The sequence below is a fragment of the Cydia pomonella genome, chromosome 15, assembly GCF_033807575.1.
Source record: "Cydia pomonella isolate Wapato2018A chromosome 15, ilCydPomo1, whole genome shotgun sequence".
NCBI classification, from domain to species: Eukaryota; Metazoa; Arthropoda; class Insecta; order Lepidoptera; family Tortricidae; genus Cydia; species Cydia pomonella.
The window spans coordinates 10,569,597-10,591,297 of record NC_084717.1 but is presented as its reverse complement, the minus strand read 5'-3'; the positions used below and the strand labels follow the sequence as shown (position 1 = coordinate 10,591,297).

Sequence of the window (21,701 nt, the reverse complement as noted above, 5' to 3'; positions counted from 1 at the left end):
TTCGTTTGGAACAGTTAGCAGCCGATTTAGGAAAGTGAACGGGGTTTCTCTAAACTGTGACTCATTACGGACTTTTAGGGATCGTTTGCGGTTTAGAGATGTCCTAAGGCTTAATTCGATAACAATGTGTAATAAGAAATAATATGTATGTCGTTCTTACGACTTGTCAAGTGACCCTAGAGCGACTGACTGCGCATTTGTGGGTATTATAAAAACATAACCATCTAAGTTCCGGTCGCTCTATGGTCCTTGTTTACAAGAATTACAAAAACAATTTAGTACCTATCTTTTTAAATTATATTTTATAATAGGGTCGTTAATTTAAACACAAAGGAAGGTCAATGTCAACGAACACTGTAAATCTAAACTGTACGGGAACTAGAACAGCAGTTTTCTAGTAATGACTTAACAGGAAGAGTACTGGTTGATACGACTTTCCTTATCAAGAGCAAATAGAAAAAACAATCCTTTGTTTATCCTGTTCCAACAATGAAATAGCGATTGATGTTGAATATCGTGTTATGTGTAATAATGACTGAGCTTTGTTAATAACTTTGCTGATGCTTTTGTTTCGACTCACGGCTGAATAGACGCGGCTTGTTGAAACATGAGCATTGGCACACTTTAACTGCTTTAAATATGCCTATAAATCAGATTTTCATGGATATGACCTTGTTTATTTTGTGAAACTTTTGCAACTTATAATAATGGTGTTTTTTAATCAAGTGTAGATATTTTTGGGGTAGATTATATATGACTGTTATTATAAAATTAAAACTTAAATCGAATAAGTAACAGGCATATTAATTGTCTTTTGCAACAAGATTATTTGCAGGTCAGTTAAACGTGTTGCTTTAGTACAAATTAGCCCCATAAATATATGTAGGCACTCGATTGGAAGCATCGTAAAGTTCTGCCTGTTCGGTTCAAGTTGGCCGTCGGCAACCCTTACATGATAACGACTCAGGTATAATTACTAGTAGACAAAAAAATATTTCGTACTTTTTTTAATGCTCACTTTAGATAATATTTTTCTTTTTATTGTATTAAATGTAATCTAAGTAATAAAAGTAATTGTAAAGCTGTAGTGGCCGAGTGGATAAGGAGTCAGAGGGGGTGATGCGGGCCGGGAGGTAATGGCCAACTTGATACGAACGGGTAGTAGATACAGTATTATCGAAAGTTTCACCATGTTAACAACTTCATAATTTCTCAAATCTATGTAAAAATATCTAGCTTAAATATACAAAACAGTCCGCTAAATGCTTTATAAAAAAAATGTTGGCGCTTCAAAGTCAGTAATTGCACTTCCAGCCAAGGCATTTCAGCCATTATTTCCAAGCAGTTAAAGTGCTAATTAGTATCGCATCGCATGAAACTAACCCTTCCCGCGCGCGTGGCGCCCGCCAGATCTGCAGAACACCGCCATGCCGGACGAGCGCGCCGTCATGACCTACGTATCCTCCTACTACCATTGCTTCTCTGGCGCGCAGAAGGTTTGTCTCATTCATCTGTTTTTTTTCTTTACCTATAAAACTTTAAATTCGTGGTTACATCTGCGAGTCATGTACCTATTTACCTAACTCTATGTGTGGTATATGTGTCACTTGAAATCTCAAAAAGAACTCTCGAGAACCAGAAAATCATGGTCCAATTTCCTTGAGAGGCGTCTTAGAGGTATATTTGTTGAAACAATTTTAGATTATTTGTATATCTGTCTCCATACCTGTGCGCTGTTTTATTTGGTCATGAACTAATTGTCTCAAAATTATTATTTCAAAGATGTTTATACTCGCAAATGACGAATTTATTAAAATTGTTATAACCTTCATCAATATTTTCGTATTTTGTTTTTTGTTGTTCATAACAGCTTTATATACTAATAGGATTATTATATTAACGATTTTTTTTTCAATCCAGGCTGAAACGGCCGCGAACCGCATCTGCAAGGTTCTCAAAGTCAACCAGGAGAACGAACGCCTGATGGAAGAGTACGAACGTCTTGCCAGTGATGTAAGTATCCCTGAACCATATTATGACAAATTAAAAAATAATCGGCTCGTTCGGGTCTAACAACAAAAATAATTATCCTAGGAATATAAATAAAATCGTATCTTAGGAAAAGTATTGGGAAAGCGAGGGTTAAATTAACATTATTTAAAACCTAATGATACAAATATCAAAGAACGTTTAGAACGCATTTCCTGGCAGTTATAGATGATCAAACCTGAACAAAAACAAGCAATCGTGTTGAATTAACCCTTATGATCTTGTACCCGCCCTGAATTATACCAATTCATTGCGCTAATTTATTAATGTCTATATTTTTTTATGTTACACACCTCATATCATTTTATATTTAAAATCCGCAGCTTCTGGAATGGATCCGCCGCACCATGCCGTGGCTGAACAGCCGCCAGACGGACAACTCTCTCGCCGGCTGCCAGAAGAAACTGGAGGACTACCGTACTTACAGGTATGCAATCATACTCTGCTTTTCTAATTTTATTTGACGCAGTAGAAGAAAATATACCATTATTTACCCTTTGACCGCCCAAGATGTCAACTGACGCGCGCGGTTACAGCCCAATATCAACCTTCGTGCATTGCAACAAGGTTCACGATAACGCGCCGCACGCGACCAAATGATTAAATTTCCTGATCACTTTTCGTTGAGCAAAATTTACACCTTGACGCATGTAGTATTTTTTCTGAATTATTATTTTGGCCCTGCAATATCAGTGTCTACTGCCGTATGCATGCCATAGAGCGTATTTCTTTAGCATCGTGTTAAAGTCAAACCAAGATAAGTTGGCAGCGATTTTGGCAGCCTAATAGACAATGCAACTGTCATTTTAAACGTCAAACTTCTATGAAATTATGACGTTTACTTGCACAGGCTGGGCTATCAAAATCGCTGCCAACTTATCTTGTCCTGACTCTGTTTTCCAGTCCCAAAAATGTCGAACGAGTAATTTAGTCTTTACGGCTTTACAAATACAGTATACTTTCAAACGTAAATGTTCCGTTTCCAGACGTAAGCACAAGCCGCCCCGTGTGGAGCAGAAGGCCAAGCTCGAGACCAACTTCAACACGCTGCAGACCAAGCTGCGCCTCAGCAACCGCCCCGCCTACATGCCCACTGAGGGCAAGATGGTTTCCGTCAGTATTTACCCTATATCTAACTAAATATACCCTTTACTCTCAGGGAACTAAATTTGCAAAACAAAGGTTTTAAATTCACAATTGAGTTTTGATTGTCATTGCTAACCGAATATCGCGTCCGTGGGGTGGGACTCAAGGGGTTAAATCGTACATAATGAACTGAATGAGTTGATTCTCAAAATGGTCAAATATTTGACACTAACACGCATAATAACTTAGTTGATTCCAAATCAGATTTAGACGGACGTCAAACATCCGAGAAGAGCGCAGATGTGGTATTAGTACCTACATGAAATAAACATCAGTTTAGAGAATCTTATCCCAACGAACGGTCGTTTAAGTGTCTTTCGCTGTTATGAAAAACGTGGCTATTTTTTAGAGGAAAAATGTTTAGGTATATTCCTTTAGTAACGAAGTATCTATTTGTTTCTATTTATGATTCGTCCGTAAGAATCTGGTTTCAAATAAGCGGGAGAAACTTCCTGTCTTAATGATATCTCTTCAGTTTTTTTTATTATGAATTAATCTGATTTACAGGACATCGCCGGAGCCTGGAAGGGCCTGGAGATCGCCGAGAAGGCGTTCGAGGAGTGGCTGCTGAGCGAGATGATGCGGCTCGAGAGGCTCGAGTACCTCGCGCAGAAGTTCAAGCACAAAGCCGACATCCACGAGGACTGGACCAGAGGTAACACGGACGTCCATTGCGAGTTACAATCAAAGCTTTCAACTTAAACCTTTCACCGCCAAACACGTCAACTGACGCGCCCGGCTACAGTCCGATGTCAACCTTCGTGTATCCCGACGACGTGCATGATGACGTGCCGCGCTCAATAGGCGGGGCGTTCAAAGGTTTAGGATTTTGCGCACTCTTTTAGTCAACTTTGTGCATTTTTGGATCTATACGACGCCATCGAGATTAGGACTGACTACGACAGTAACCCGCGCACAGTATACGAAAGTATAATTTTGAATGAAGCTGTAAATCTGAAAGTCTATTTTAGCAAGTCAAGAGAAACCGTAATCCCAATAAGGCTTAGTTTACCCTCTGGGTTGGAAGGGTTAGATGGCAGTCTAACTAGCGCTTACGTGAATTCTCGGGATTAGTTGCCAAGCGCATTGGTCCGATCAAATCAAAGCCAATCAATCAATGCTAGTGTTTTCAACCTGTAGTTCGCGACTCCAGCAGTGTTTTGCAAAGGGGTTTGTAAAGATCTAGTAATACATAAAACATTACGGGTTACTAACAGCAGAGGAATCGCAAAAATTAGATGCGCTTTGACCTAACTATGCTCCGATAGTTAATCACCTTAAATTTTCTAAAGTATCTCGCAAAATATTAGTAGAATGTTGATTCTTTATATTTTTAGAATATGTCTATTAAAATTGGAACAAGCTGTTGAAATCGCTAAAGACATGACAATTGTTTCTGTTGTCTCTGTTGATGTTGCAACCAGCCATATTATTGTCCGCATTCTAGTTTAACCATCTCTGCGGCGGTGCCAACTAGGTCAGCCGTTCAATTAGTAAATAGATCATGAAACGGTCGTCTGTATACATTTTCTTATACTTATGATGCTTTTAAATTATAATGAAAGTTGAGTACCTAATTGAATCGTAAAATATTACCTAGTAATGAATTTTCTAAACAAAATACCTTTTTAATAAAGGAAAGCGCAAAGATAGGTATGCACCGTTTTAATTATCAGGATGAAATACACAATTTGTCAAAAATGTAAACATTACTTTATGATTACAATATGATGTGTAACAAAAAAAATATGTATCAGAGGAACACAATCTTATACATAAAGGTGTTCTCGAGTCGGTAGCGGGGAAGGTATTCAAATACCTAGTAAAACGAAGCATCGAAATGTTGTCACAAACATAGGTATCGGTTTTATACAACGTGTTTGTCCACGTAAAGTGGAGCCGTTAACCACGTATACTACGATGAATTTAATCGAGAAATCACCCCCCATACCTATGTTTTTCTCAACCATTTTTAAAATGCACCCCTTCATAGTTTTATGGTGCCATACACGACTGCACTTGGTTAACGTACCATTATCTGTCCATTTACCTACCGCACATTACAAAAAAATATAATTCGATAGCTTATGAATTTATTCCCTAATAAATTTAAAGCATAAATGTCGCAGACATTTTTCCACAATTACTCGAGAATTAATAACATAGATAAAAATTGTCTTCAAAATTTTACTTTTTTTATATATATTATCTTTTTTTTCGAAAAAGTGTCATTGACCTGTACTTTTTTATTGTTAAATGATAGTACAGGACTTCAGCTAAAAGTTGATATCAAAAGGATAGCCCTACTTCAAACATTTCACAAGGTACAACGAGTCCAAACAAGACCTTCTGTAATAAGCGGCAACTTAGTTTTAAAGAATAATTGCCCGCCACCCGAATTATCATTTGGAACTAAAGTAGGTAACTTAGTTCGACGCACATTACAAAAACTACTAAATTATTTTAGCTAAAAATACGACTTTTTAGTTTTCTACCTTATTAAAGGTAGCGGTAGGATTAACGTCCATTTTTGTGTCGTTTATGTAAAAACATAACCCTCAAAGTACCATTTCGATTTTAGGCAAGGAGGAGATGCTGCAGTCCCAGGACTTCAGGCAGTGCAAGCTGCAGGACATCAAGGCTCTCAAGAAGAAGCACGAGGCGTTCGAGTCCGACCTCGCCGCGCATCAAGACCGCGTCGAGCAGATCGCCGCCATTGCGCAGGAACTCAAGTAAATAGCACCCTTATTGTATTATCCTCCTTAGGCTATGGAAGAAAAAAAAACCAAATTTGTCAGTCAGGTCAGGGCCACCCTGGATAGGTGGATGTCAGGCTTCCTGAGGATATGCCCAATCCAGTACCATTTGCGCGTTTGGATCTCCTTGTGTACGGGTGCTTGTCCGGTTATTCTCCATAAGTGAGCGTTTGAAATTTGGACCTATAGCGTACGAAATAGAGTTCATTTTTCTTTGTTACAAAATATTACCAGTGCTCCAGTAGACCTCGCGAGCATAGCTTAAAAAAGCTCCGCCGTTTAGAAGAATTTAGAAAAACTAAAATAACAAAAAAACATAATTATCGAACCAGTAGGGCTGAGATGGTCGGCTCTATCATTTTTCACCATGCCTGTCACGTTCTAAACAAGTATGTAAGTGCGTAAGTGACGCATGACTCGACAGCTGATAAAAATGTGACCATGATACTGCTGCTGCTCACAAAATTTCACGAAAATTGGTTTAGAAAGGCGACCTGTAGAGTAGAACTGATCAAGTAGCCAATTGTATTAATTATTAACCCCTGCGACTTATAGATGGTGACCGCCCATACTAACGTAAGTGGAAACTGACTCCTAGAACATGTTCATGGTCATGCTCTTTAAGACGCCAAGTTCTTGTGACAGTGCAGTTATCAAATCTGAACATTACAACCAAAAGTGATCAATGGGTAGAGCATAATTAGGAAGAGCATAACCAAACAGTGCCAATTTTCAGTAAACGCCCTCAAAATCATTGGGCCGTCTCAACATGCAACAAAAACAAACATACAAAAACTCTGACCATTTTAAGCCAGTCAAGACCTATACTCGTATTGGTGCTCTAAATACAGCACAGCAAAGTAACAAAATATTCAACTGATGTGAGCTTATACAAATATGTGGCCCCCTACCAGCTGGTGACTAATAGCTACAGAATGGGAATGGAAGAGAAAATACTCCCCTTCCCGTTTCCAAACGCCCACGGTTAGTCGGGCATCCCCTGAATGGTAAAAGTATAATCACCTCCATCTTCGTCGCCAAAAGCCTCCCGGAGAGCCATTAGAGCTTCACTCTGCAGAGTTCTATTTCTATAGGATTTGGTAATTTTATCCACTTAATCACATTTATCTACATCGAATAACTTTCCTAAAATATCAACAGAAGCTTTATCTAGATATACAAATTGTCGGAACACTGTGTTCCTGTGAATTCGTGCCTTGCGTTTTTGTAGACAAGTCCTATAACAGGCATCACCGGATGCGCAATTTATCTAAATCAAAATTGTCAAAAGTAATGCCACGGGCCGTACCGTAAATTTCTGCCGCGACAGCCATCCCAAAACATTGCCTGGGCTGGGGAAAAATGTTAGAAAACCATTTTCCTCTTTTAGCTATGATATTCATTTTGTTAATTGAAGCAATTATTATTATTATTTACGCTTAAACTTCTGTTCCCAAAATAATATCAATATTCCGATCTGCAACGACGTCCGTATAGAAAATACCAAGTTGATAAATTAATCTAAGTGCAAAAATTGCTCCGGAAAATTCTGAACATGTTTTCGCCTGCTGAAAGACTGAAACGAATACGCTTAGCTCGCGCTTCGCGCTCGCTTGATCAATCTGCAATACGAAGTTTAAACGCAAAAAAATACAACAATTCAGCATAGATTATTATTCACTGGAGATAGAATCAGGGACCTCCCTTTCAGCTTAGTCAGTCAAAAATACGAAATTAAAGTACAAAAAACAATTCATTTTTCGGGGTTTGAACCCGGAATCTCACCATTACAAAGCGAGTGAATTCCAACTGAGCCATGAGAGGATATACGAGTATCTCTTATGGTGAAATTAGGATAGTTATTCTGGAGTTACCTTAATATCTAAATACCCCGTAAATCAGCGTTCTAAAATATCTTAATTTTTTGCAAAGCACTATGTAAAAACTTGTCACAATGAAGAAACTCTTAAGATTCGATATGGCTATTGGTTTAAGCGCGACGTACCACGACTCCGTTATTTTGAAAAAAATCCAAAAAATTATCGACAAACAAAATCCTATATAATCTTATAAAATGGTCACAAAATTTCCAGCACCCTGGAGTACCACGAGGTGGCGGCGGTGAACGCGCGCTGCCAGCGCATCTGCTCGCAGTGGGACCGCCTGGGCGCGCTCACGCAGCGCCGGCGCCAGGCGCTGGACGACGCCGAGCGCGTGCTGGAGCAGATCGACCTGCTGCACCTCGAGTTCGCCAAGCGCGCCGCGCCCTTCAACAACTGGTGAGCGCCAACTGCCTTGTCGTATTATCTTCCTTGATAAAACGAAAGGTTGAGCACCCGTGTGTAATAAAAAATTGGAATTTACGACTATACTTTGACTACGAGTTGCCATCGTCGCGCCCCTTTGTAACCTGACTGCGAGTCGAGTTGTGGAGACGAGTTAAACATTGATTATGCTTGACAAAATTATTTAAATTTTTGCACATTATCATTAATATTGTCAAACGTCAAACTTGTGGTAATGGACGTTATGTGAGATTCTACTTATTTCTATATTTTTTCTATAACCAGCGTTCCGAACCCGTTCAAATATTTTATCTCGTGAACGAGTAACATTATACTGGCAATGTCCCCAGGCTGGACGGCACGCGCGAGGACCTGGTGGACATGTTCATCGTGCACACCATCGAGGAGATCTCCGGCCTCATGGACGCGCACGCGCGCTTCAAGGCCACGCTGGGCGAGGCCGACAAGGAGTACCAGGTACATGCACCTTATCACTCTTACCATAGACAAATAAGTAAGCTTACACTGCTCACTCATAAGTTGTATGGGAGGTATGGGGAAAAGTAGTATTAATAAATTTAAAACTCGCTTAAAACTTATTAAGCTTAAATCTTATTAATATTTATTATAAATGGGTTTTCTATCTATGTATGAAGTAAGCACACTAGGCTTACTTATTCCTCTATGCTGTTACTGTATAACTGTAGTAGTCCCTCCAGATAATTGAGACTAATCCATTTATTCTTACTTCATAGGCAAAGACTGAGCTACATTTTCATTTTACAATATAATTATATTTTTTATTTATTTATTTGCATAGTCGATTCAAAATGATCCGAATTGCTTATGAATTGTGTTTAGTCCGTGCTAGTTGTGACTGAAAACATCGAAAATAATTCTTACCTTTCGGACATAGATCAAATAAGCAAACAATATTTGCGAAATACCCGCGTAAGTAATATCGTTTCGTAATTAAATTCATGTGGTTATCATGAGTCATAGAAGAACTCTTTGAGTTGAACTATAATGAATTGATTAAATTCCGTATTCCAGGCGATAGTGAACCTGGTGCACCAGGTGGAGTCCATCGTGAAGCAGCACCAGATCCCCGGCGGCCTCGAGAACCCCTACACCACCCTCACCGCGCACGTAAGTTCCAATCAGAGTGGCCGCTCGAAATATTTAACAGATGGCGCCACATAATCCCTAGAATTTTGTCAAATTCTAGTTTTTTTTTTGCATTTTATGACCTGGATGCCAGCCTTTTAAGCCAAATCGCATAGAAGGAAACTAGAAAAAAGCGCAAGCTATGATGGATATGAAGAATTACCATTATTTGAAATAGCGTTGTTAATACAATATTACTAAGAAGACTCGAGCTCAATGGCTGAAAACCTTGGAACTTGTGACTTACCTGATATATTTTCGATTTATTTGTAAATTTTTTTTATGCCATTCGATTAAATAAATAACTAAGAAGACACGAGGAAAGAATCCCTTTCGTTGCTAGATGAAGTACCGGAACTGCATAGAAGGGTTATAATTATGAATAAAATTCTCAAGAAATGCTTCTTTTGATCTTATAATTGGTATAGAATTCACATGAACACTTCTTGAACGATGTATATAGCTGTCGAATTTACATTCAATATTATTTCTTATTTGTAAATCAATTTGAAAATGAAACAAATAATTTAGTGAATAATTAATGTGCGTTGGAATCATGTGCCAGCCAAGGCTCGGAACGGAAGTCGCTTTAATCGTGGATGACTCATGATATGTTCTCTAGGAGCTGAACCGCAAGTGGTCGGACGTGCGGCAGCTGGTGCCGCAGCGCGACGGCACGCTGGCGGCCGAGCTGCGCAAGCAGCAGAACAACGAGACGCTGCGCCGGCAGTTCGCCGAGAAGGCCAACGCCGTCGGGCCCTGGATCGAGCGCCAGATGGACGCCGTCACCGCCATCGGCATGGGCCTGCAGGTAACACGCCGCCTACAGAACAACGAGACGCTGCGCCGGCAGTTCGCCGAGAAGGCCAACGCCGTCGGGCCCTGGATCGAGCGCCAGATGGACGCCGTCACCGCCATCGGCATGGGCCTGCAGGTAACACGCCGCCTACAGAACAACGAGACGCTGCGCCGGCAGTTCGCCGAGAAGGCCAACGCCGTCGGGCCCTGGATCGAGCGCCAGATGGACGCCGTCACCGCCATCGGCATGGGCCTGCAGGTAACACGCCGCCTACAGAACAACGAGACGCTGCGCCGGCAGTTCGCCGAGAAGGCCAACGCCGTCGGGCCCTGGATCGAGCGCCAGATGGACGCCGTCACCGCCATCGGCATGGGCCTGCAGGTAACACGCCGCCTACAGAATTCACACTTTCTGGTAAAACCGACGCTTGACATTGACACCTAAGTCACGATCTCGCTCTCGCTAAAATACATTATCTTTGTCGCTCGCTAGACTGTGCCTTAATTACTATTCGGAGCAGTTGTGAGCCAAGCGCACTTAAACAATTAGGTTTTATAGCAGTGGTAACACTACACTACAATGTTAGAATGAGTTTTAACGAATGCCTTTTGGGTTAAAAACTCACCATGGATGATACAACTTGATAAGGTCATTTATTTTCCTTTAATATTTATGATTTTTATTTATTTGGCAGGGCTCGCTAGAAGACCAGCTCCGACGACTGAAGGAGTACGAAGCCGGCGTGTACGCGTACAAGCCGCACATCGAGGAGCTCGAGCGCATCCACCAGGCCGTACAGGAGGGAATGATCTTCGAGAACAGGTAATGTAGATACTCGTATAACTCGTATACTTTTACGTCCTACGGAATTCAGCTATTACATCAATGAAATGAATCATATTGTCCCCCCTAAAGCTGGATTCTTCACTTTCTAGACTGTCTTGAAGTCTGTCGAATTAAATAGTAGAGAGTATAGTACTAGCAATAATTCAAAACAATGCGAATAATTGGTCAGACACCTGAAACTAAGCCATTTAGAGCAAACTTATAAAAATAAACGTATGACACTCGAAGAGTTGCTACGTATGCCCTTGAGTAGTATAAGTTGCTCTGTATGCATTAGAAATTTCTAATTTGTTTCAAACGACTGGTACGGCAGTTGTGGTGGGGCAGTGGAATGCACCAGACATTTTACAGAAATTACTAATATTTGCTCCGAAACTGTCAATTTATAGATCACGCGGTTAGTGCAGTTAAAGATATATTGGAATTATATATCAACTTAAGCATAATTCCTCATACTCTATTAGAATTGCTTTGTGGTGAGGGCTAGCTAGAAGCGTTCCAACTGCTTTCATAAGAATAAAATCGGCATAAGATTGGATTGCCAAGGCGCAATGCCTACATGCTATGTAATGTTTGCCAATTTTAATTTTAACGACAAGGTATTCCAATTCGTATTGTATTCGATAACGATGGATAGACTTCAATTAAGTTGGACACATGTCGTAATACGTGCTTATATGTAGTATGTGTCATTTGTGGAGCATCCATAGAACTTGATTTCCACCAGCTTGCCTGTTTTCAGACATTTGAGCCATTTTCATTGAACTCGTGGACAAAAGGAAAAAGTAACTTCGTTTTCCTTTTGTCTACGATAATTTGGCCGGATGGTATATATACACACACTACCCGTTAAAAGCATTAACTCGTCACATGTATAAAGTCCGACATGGGTCGCAGGTACTCGCAATACACAATGGAGACGCTCCGCGTGGGCTGGGAGCAGCTGCTCACGTCCATCAACCGCACCATCAACGAGGTCGAGAACCAGATCCTCACGCGCGACTCCAAGGGCATCACGCAGGAACAGCTCACCGAGTTCCGCGCCAGCTTCAACCACTTCGACAAGAACCGCACTGGTGAGAAAATACACTTTGTGTCTTCAGGATAGGTCTTAATATGTATAGTTTGATCAATCGCAACAACATTGTATGAGGTTGAGATCCAAATACTCGCCCGCGACTTCAAGGGCATCGCAAGAGCCGCTCACGGAGTTCCCGCGTTCTTCAATCGCTCCGACAAGAACCGCATTGATGAGTGAGAATATTTTTAGAGTACATACCGCACTAGAGCGATAATTAGCACATTAAATAACTATGTCGAAAATTTAAATGGCCATATGTACTGTAAAACGTTGTATGATACACGTGCGAATATATTGTACCGTATTTTACTATTATTTGCATTATATGAGAATGGGATACATAATTGTTTTAAAAAGTAGTCTCACAAGTGTGTCACTCACTTCATCATACCAATACGTCGGAAGGGAACAAACGATGATCAGCGGCATCGTAACTTTAGTACACGTTTATGAATAAGGGGGGTAATGTTTAGGTCCAGAATCGCTCCACATGTTTTGATTCTTTTTGAGGATCGTTCACTGAAATTCTACCTGCGAACGTGGCCCGGTGCGGAGAGAAGTGACATTTCAAAACCAAACCTTATGTACTAATAAATAATGTCGACATTGATTTGTTCCAGGCCGCCTCGCCCCCGAGGAACTCAAGTCGTGCTTAGTGTCGGTCGGCTACAGCATCGGCAAGGACAGGCAAGGAGAGCTCGACTTCCAACGCATCTTGGCCGTCGTCGACCCCAACAACACAGGTAAACAAGACTATAAAACTATGGTATTAAAGTTCATTATTTGTTGATATGGGTACAATATTACAAAAGTCATTACCTAAGTCCGCGGGCGCATCCTCAATCGTCTTTATTCACGTCTTTGTTGCCATCCTATAAGTATTTATTCGTACCTACTTTAGGAGCGTTAGATTTCATTTGTTTTACACGACGAGACGACGACACATAAATGTAAGATAAAAGAAAGCAGTTAAGATGTGGAAAACTACTACACAATATTATTCAACAGTTTTAAATGTATTTTTTAAGTCCGTCACAGCCACAGCTAAATCTGCAATTAAATAGTTTGGCAACATCACTGTAACGATAAAATATCTTTATACATACATAACAATAAAGTGATGGTGCTGCCAAATACTTACGTCGTATCGGAAAATGCAGTTATGCAACTTAAGAGGAATTCCTAGTTGCGATTTTTCCATACAAACGCTCTCGACTGATTCCTCCCTGGATTTTCAACCTAGAGCAGTGATTTTTTCAAATAAGATCAATATCATCAATATCTGTGTCGCTATGTTTTGCTTTTTTGGATTATTTTATTTTTAAGAAAGATACAGCGCCTCGAAAATCGCAAAAACGGCTAAATTGAATTGGCTGTAAAAAAAGGCACAGTATACAAATATGACAAAAAATATCCAAAAAATCAAAACATAGCGGCATAATTTATTTCTTCCTCTTGCAGTTTCCAAAATTTCATAAAGATTGATTTCGTTTTGGAGGAGGAAACAGTCGAGAGCGAAACCTCGATTTTTGAGTTTTTTGCGTGTGAATTTTAGTCCGAGCTGCAGTTGTCCTTATCGCACGAATTAGAGGCGGAGACAGTTTCTAAATATACGTACACAGAAGGAATAGTGATGGGCATAACATGTTAATGGTTAAAATGAGAAAAAATACACCAAAAACCAACAGTCGATCGCCGTAATATAACCAAAATACCACGTAGTTCTAAGAAAAGGGTGCCATGTGTTTTCACACTCATTAATGTAACAACTATTATGTACCATGGTTTCGTAATAAAGATTTATATTCTATTCTATTCTAAAATGTATCCGTAATGGCCTGTTACTTCAAACCGTTTTTTTGTATTTTTTTACATTGCAGGTCAGGTAGTGCTTATGTTTAGTTATGTTTACTATTAAAGGCCTGTAAACAAAGCTAAGTAGGATAATAGGTACAACCTGCTTATTTTGATTAAAACATCATAAATACCCATTAACAATTTGATTGTCTTGTATTGCTCACACTTGTGCGTCACAAGTAAACCACTAGATAGCAAATGTACATTACGGCTAGCCGATATCAAAATAAGGGCCATTTTGAAATCCGGCGGTTCAACGATTAAGGTATGTTGGGGTAATACCGGATGTGGGTGAAGAACGTAGCAAATTCATTTCTCCCTAATTTGGCTTTCTTTTTTAATGTTGGCAACATTGTGTAAGATGCCATTTCATTGCCTCGACTGCCAGTGTCCCAGCGCCACTCAGGGATATCGGGCTCGTGCTATGCGCAATCACATAAAGCAAGGTAAATTTCGTGTATCCGATCTTCGCCGTTTTTTTTATACTACGTCGGTGGCAAACAAGCATACGGTCCACCTGATGGTAAGCAGTATCCGTAGCCTATGTACGCCTGCAACTCCAGAGAAGTTACATGCGCGTTGCCGACCCTAACCCGCCGCCCCTCGTTGAGCTCTGGCAACCTTACTCACCGGCAGGAACACAACACTATGAGTAGGGTCTAGTGTTATTTGGCTGCGGTTTTCTGTAAGGTGGAGGTACTTCCCCAGTTGGGCTCTGCTCTAGATCTGGAATGACATCCGCTGTGCTGTGCCCTACCACATAAGGCGAGATGACATTCACAGTGCCCATACCTCTCTTTTTGACGTAGTTTAAGGACATACCCGGGTCCAGGCCCTGTAATTTATTTTGTGTATTGTGATGAAAATGTGTTTGCTTTTGTAATTGTGTTAATGTATAATTTCGTTTTAGATGTTTATTTATAAAACAATCCAATCAAAAACAGACCTAGGATTGCTGTAGACCAATATCCAATTTTGACCCTTCCAGGTAAAGATCGGAAAGAAACAATACGATCTTTACCCATTTAAAAAACAGCAGTGTAGGTCAAATTTTGAATTTTCTTCAATTTACCTACTTAATTATCACATTTATTGTTTTCTTGATCACACTTTCGTACCCTTATTATTATCCAGTACCAACGCGACGGTAAATCAAAAGGAAAAGATTTAGGTAGTCTATTTTGTATGTATGTGTATGTACACCTACTTACTGACAATGACATTTTTTTAATTTCCGCTGCCCAAAAGTTGCCTGGAGATTGCGTTTTAGCGATTAGACCGCATGTTGTTTACCTGTGCTTATGTTTCTGTTTTCTTTTGTATTGTTTTCTTTATTCCATTTCTTATTCCATTCTTTTTAAAACCTTTCTACATAACATTAGGTCTACTTGGGTGGCTTACAAGTTAGTATTTTGTTTAATATCTTGTAAACAGAAAAACTATGAAAGTTACAAGAAATCAAACAACTAACATGTATACCGCCGAAGTAGACCTAATATTATGTAGTACGAAAGTACCTACACATACGGATGCATATGTAGATGTGAACGCACACATATATAGTTAGTTTCGGATACAAAATAGAGATAGCACTTCAAAATTAGTTTCCTTAAAATGCTTCAAGAGGGCTCTCGTTTCCTATATATTTTATTCTATTACTTTACTCTTTGCATACGATCCTTACATTTTATCCAAAAAAAGATTGTATATCAACTATATATATAATAGCAATATTTTACCGTCAAAATCGCAATTGTAAGCACATTGTTTACTTATCAAATTGCCTTATGACATAAGTATCAAAGTTTGAGAGCCACAATTTTACCAAATGTTTGTATCAGGGTTAAGATCGGATACAAAAATACGAAAAATAGAACATTCGCTGACAACTTTTAAATTTGTATTGTTGGCTGCAATTTATATACGTAGGAGAAGGCTAAACTCCGGACCTATTTCTTTGTGATACCTTATTCTCTTTCCATTTAAACCAACTTTTATTCACCATCCGATGTTATCCCTTGATGGCAAAACACTCGTTACCCTAAAAAAAGTATGTTTCATCTTTACACGTGTACAAAACTAAAACCTTTATATATTGAAGATTACCAAAATTCAGGCTGAATCTACGGTTATTATTTAACGATTTGCTCCGTACTTCAAGAATCTGACACGATCTAGAAAAAAAAATCGCGAGTTCTCTCAATTGGTCCCAAAATTGTCCGGCATTATCCCAACATACCTTACCCAGATTGTCATTGCGATACGTTCTTCAATAAGACGGCACAAGTTTAGCCCCATCGTAGTACTACTACTATTTAGATTGTAGGTTAACCATACCTACTTACAAAATTTCACAACACACCATGATCACACCCAACTTATTGTCACGGATAGGTACGACGACCGAAGCAAGGACATCATTCTTTTTTATAGTCTTTATCTGAATTAATTAATAGATACAGTATAATATAATAAATAAATAATCAATATAAATAAATATTATAGGACATTATTACTCAAATTGACAAGTACCACAGTAAGCTCAATAAGGCTTGTGTTGAGGGTACTTAGACAACGATATATATAATATATAAATATTTATAAATACTTAAATACACAAAAAACACCCATGAGTCGGGAACAAATATCCATGCTCATCAAACGAATATATGCCCTTACCAGGATTTGAACCCGGGACCATCAGCTTCGTAGGCAGGGTCACTACCCACTAGGCCAAACTGGTCGTCAAAATAATAATTAAAAACAATATTATGCGATAACATCAAAAACAACATGTCGGGCAGCGCAGGATGAATTCCGGAATGTCAACGGAACGGCGCGCAATGAGCGGGCGCTCGCGTCTCGCATCTGTGTGCGCGCACTCACACTTAGTTAGCTCCCGCTCCCGCCCACCGCAGCGCGACAGAAACATAGCTTCAAAAATTCGAGATTTGAAAAGTTGCTCAGCTAGGAATTGCTCTTAAGATAAGGTCGGAAGAAAGAACTTTATTGCAAGTAACATTAAGGTCACTTTTCGCACCTTATTTGGTAGGTGTATTACTATCCCTTTTCTACAAAACAACATAAATAATTATTTGCAATTATAGCTTGGATTATACGAACTCATCAATCGCTCGTTCGGCGTTTTGCTTGTTTCATAACTTTCTGTAGCCCGCGCGTTATGTATCTATCCTTCTCACATAAATATTTACGTCTCACACAGGATTTTTCCTTGGCCTACCCCTTCCTTACATTCCCAACAAAGACGTTTCTTGTCACATAACTTTTATAACGATAGACGATACTACACTATGCTCATTTTTTTTTCTATGAAAATTGTATAATTTAAACCGATTTGTATTTTGTTTAGGTTACGTGTCGTTCGATGCGTTCCTGGACTTCATGACGAGGGAATCCACAGACACAGACACCGCTGAGCAGGTCATCGACAGCTTTAGGATCTTAGCTGGCGACAAGGTGAGTCTAGATCATTATACTTAGTATTTTTCAAACAGCTTGGGTACCCTTGGGTGAGAGTCCATACTCATCATCATTCGCTTGCCCTTATCCCATTCATCCATACTATTTATAATTATAAAACGTAAAATCTCGTAAAATCATATTACGACTTACGAGTAAGATGTTAACTGTCACCGTCCCCAAACTGTTTAAAAAATACAGATTATCATTATTGTAAGGTATTGTACCTTAAAAGTAAGGTCTGAGGTAGACGTCCGAGTGTTCGACATAGAGGTGACAGAATCAGACTATCAACTATTAAAGTATTAGCATGTCAAGTATTAGGACTTTTACCTTGAACTGCTAAAGCTATCAATGCCATGTGAAATAGGTTATATGCGCAATATACTTACATATTTTCTTTTCTGTGGCTAAGATTAGTTACCAAAAATAATAGATCTATGAAAAACTTTCCAACTGTATTCTTGTTTGGGTGTTGCATGGCGGTGGCGATCTTCCTACTCGATATTATTATTATTATTTTTATTTATTATTGGGAAACAAATAGCGAAAAATAATACATATGTTTAAACAAATATAGAATACACACAAGCCATAACAGTTTCCACATAACATTATCTGGTTCATTTTTCGATTTATTCAACATCACTTATGTTCAGATTTATTTCAGATTAATCTCTAAAACTTGTCTTACTGAAATGGATCTTAAGCAAAATCAATAACAATATGCAAATAGCTTGTGAGAAATATTTGCATTGATTTACAACTGAACGAGTTGCCGCGCCAAAGCGATTTGCGTTTGCTCTTTGACGTCAGTAGGTATATCATTGGAATAAATAATGCATCGGCCGCTCCCGTTGGCGATGACAATCAATCAGTTTGTGCGCTTACGCACGCTCGACTCGAACTGTGGAATCTCGCGCCAAATCCGCATGTCGCGTACGGAGTTTGAAGACGCGTGTGTTTCGTGTGCATTCCGTATTTCCCCGCCGCCACCGCCTCCGCCTCCGCCGCCGCCACCTCCTCCGCTTTCCTTGTTACGAAATTGACGACAAAAAAAGTGATCTGGTTTGACGAAGTGAACGCTAAAGTGAGTGAAGTTCAAGAAATAGATTACGTCATAGCGGGTAGAAATAGTGCGGCGCGTGCGTGAATACCTACGCGTTGATCGTACGTTTCGCGATATACGTATTACGATGCTTGTGAAATACGTCTTAGGGCCACTTGTACTATCCCACTAACCCGGGGTAAACCGGTTAAATCGTTAACCCAGTGTCAAATTGTACTGGTAACCATGATAACTCCAGGTTTAACCGGTTAATCCCGGGTAAGAGATTGGTGCAAGTGGCCCTTAATGTTATTGTCTCGAAAATGTAATATCGAGCGAACGCTAAGTTCTTGTTAACTGCAAATTTGATAAGACCCACTCAAACCAACTCGAATCTACCGTGCGAAGCTCGAGGAAGCCCGTGATTCAAGAAATTGAGTTTGTCTACATTTCAGGCCGCGTAGCCAACGTGCATATCGTTCACGCTCCTTGGCGAACGAAACGCAACTATGAGTGATAGAGAGAGATAGCTACGATACGCTACGGAGCGTGAACGATTGTAACGTTGGCTACGCGGCCAGGTATGACATGAACTTACGTTAGGTACTGTCGAAGATCGATAAATGAAAGAAAAAATTTAGGTAGCGTTATATAAGTCGCAATCGCAATACCTATACCTAGAAGTCGCACCAAGCTAATTCTGCAGTCTCGGGACAGAATTTGTATGAACAGAGTATGGCGTGTCATCATAATAGTCATATACTGTGAAAACGTAACGTTTATAAAGCACTTCCACAATTTCTCACGTCAAACTGAATGCAGAGTTAGCTTAGGCGGAGTGTACTATTGTAGGATAAGGCAGTGTGTGTAATGGATACATATTTGCAGCCGTACATCACGGCGGAGGAGCTGCGCCGCGAGCTACCGCCGGACCAGGCGGAGTACTGCGTGGCGCGCATGCCGCCCTACCGCGCCGGCGGCCCGCCCGGCGCGCTCGACTACATGGCCTTCTCCACCGCGCTCTACGGCGAGACCGACCTCTAGGTACCTGCACCCTACACCCCACACGTCGCATGCCGCCCTACCGCGCCGGCGGCCCGCCCGGCGCGCTCGACTACATGGCCTTCTCCACCGCGCTCTACGGCGAGACCGACCTCTAGGTACCTGCACCCTACACCCCACACGTCGCATGCCGCCCTACCGCGCCGGCGGCCCGCCCGGCGCGCTCGACTACATGGCCTTCTCCACCGCGCTCTACGGCGAGACCGACCTCTAGGTACCTGCACCCTACACCCCACACGTCGCATGCCGCCCTACCGCGCCGGCGGCCCGCCCGGCGCGCTCGACTACATGGCCTTCTCCACCGCGCTCTACGGCGAGACCGACCTCTAGGTACCTGCACCCTACACCCCACACGTCGCATGCCGCCCTACCGCGCCGGCGGCCCGCCCGGCGCGCTCGACTACATGGCCTTCTCCACCGCGCTCTACGGCGAGACCGACCTCTAGGTACCTGCCACACATTCTAAGTGCGCTCACAGACAGTAGCGAAGCGCAGGGGCGGCATAGCGGGCAAAATACCACGGGTCCCAGGCCCCCATGCCCTGGTAGATGATCGTGAACTTTAATTGTTACGCTATTTCGTGTTCGAGCTTTGCTTGTTCAACACACACACACACACAAGTATGCTATAAAATGTTCAATGTGAAATCTAAATGGATAAAAAATTTACGTCCATGACCGTTCTTTTAGATTATGATCTAATCAAAACCATCGGTCAATAATTAACCTATAGCGACCTATAGTAAAATTACCTAACTGAGAGCACTTCGCTCCAGACTACTTGGGCTTAATCTATTTACGAAATATGTCGTGTGTTATACGTGTACATACCTAAATGACGTCTGGAAAATCTTTTTTTTAATTACCTAAGATGTTAACAAATATCCCCTTTCTCAAAAAAATAAGTTTTACTTCTCGACATCCGTTTAATTATAGACTCTATAAGTATGAGTGACCTAGACTTTTCTACTGGCGTTAAATTTATGAAAATTTTTAGTGGCACTTCCAACAAATATTCTGGCCTCCTTCCAACTTGGTCCAGTGCCTAGAACTGTTTTGACTTTTAATAATAAATTCTCGTTTATACTAATTATCTATGTGCTCTTATTTTCTGGATACTAAAATGTGTTTTTCAGGCGCAGGTCGATCGAGTCGCGTCATGATCATCTCATCGGGAGCAGCCACAGGATGCCGCCGCGCCGGCCGCGAGGCAGACATGTTTCCCTTACGTTGACGACGAGCCCTATTCTGCCAACGTAACGCAAACATCATCTGCCGACAATTAATATTTAATACAGTCCTGTATAAACTTAAGTATGTGCAATGTTCAAACCAAAAATGCCATTAACTTTCACACCGTTACACTCTTCTCCCTAATGACTACTGTAAACTTTGGCTCAAATCAGAGAAATCATCTATAGAATACGTTTTCGACATCTCTATTTATACACTAGTGTTAGGTATTTTTAACTTTTATATGAAATTCTCAGGGAAGTCACAAAACATTTATTTGTAAGATGGAAATGGTGCTAATGTTAGGCTTGACTAATGTGTGACACCAAAATAAGACTCATTCACGTTGTGAGAATGTTTTTGTTATATTTTTTATTTATAAGCAAAAAATTATTTATACAAGTTCATTTTAATTACTGCCATTAGTAATTTATAGTACTTCGATGGTAGGTACGTAAAGTTTTAAGCTGTCTAAATTCGTAAATGCAGGGAAGTGTCACACAAATTATTTATATCATAGATTGCCATAGCTTGCCTGCATCTATTTATTTATCATTTTTATATGATTATCGTTTTTGAGAGTATTTTTGTTTGAGTACTCTATATAAATGATCTGCCATATTTGTCTTTTAATAATGACTGTGTTGATAATCCAACCAATATCGTATGAGAAAGATTGGCACAGTAAATAAGAATAAGAATGAATTATGTGCCCAAAAAGTATACTAACTCGAATGTACAGCTAATTTAATAAAAAGCTCTTAAACACAGTGTTTGTTTTTTTCTCTAATTGAGAACATCATCTGTTTACTATCCTTCACAAGATGTCACAAAAAAAAACACATTTTCTGATTACCAACATCAATGGTAAAAGCTGAAGATAATGTATAGAC

The 21,701-nt window shown here is 40.3% G+C and overlaps 1 protein-coding gene across 2 annotated transcripts in view; it reads left to right on the top strand.

The window, feature by feature from the left end:
• The window catches only part of LOC133525773 (alpha-actinin, sarcomeric), a 51,036-nt gene extending 29,458 nt beyond the window's left edge, over positions 1-21,578 (top strand). Inside the window, exons 5-20 of one of the 2 annotated variants that reach the window (XM_061862156.1) lie at positions 1,411-1,496; positions 1,921-2,013; positions 2,373-2,476; positions 3,036-3,162; positions 3,703-3,850; positions 5,777-5,927; positions 8,045-8,230; positions 8,587-8,713; positions 9,290-9,385; positions 10,026-10,583; positions 10,897-11,024; positions 11,946-12,124; positions 12,750-12,872; positions 17,357-17,463; positions 19,403-20,022; positions 20,712-21,578. In XM_061862156.1, the coding sequence (XP_061718140.1) occupies positions 1,411-1,496; positions 1,921-2,013; positions 2,373-2,476; positions 3,036-3,162; positions 3,703-3,850; positions 5,777-5,927; positions 8,045-8,230; positions 8,587-8,713; positions 9,290-9,385; positions 10,026-10,583; positions 10,897-11,024; positions 11,946-12,124; positions 12,750-12,872; positions 17,357-17,463; positions 19,403-19,558 (2,369 nt within the window). In that variant the 3' untranslated portion in view covers positions 19,559-20,022; positions 20,712-21,578. The remainder of the gene's footprint in view (positions 1-1,410; positions 1,497-1,920; positions 2,014-2,372; positions 2,477-3,035; positions 3,163-3,702; positions 3,851-5,776; positions 5,928-8,044; positions 8,231-8,586; positions 8,714-9,289; positions 9,386-10,025; positions 10,584-10,896; positions 11,025-11,945; positions 12,125-12,749; positions 12,873-17,356; positions 17,464-19,402; positions 20,023-20,711) is intronic. The other variant, XM_061862155.1, reaches the window with a different exon arrangement.
• Positions 21,579-21,701: the final 123 nt, after the last annotated feature.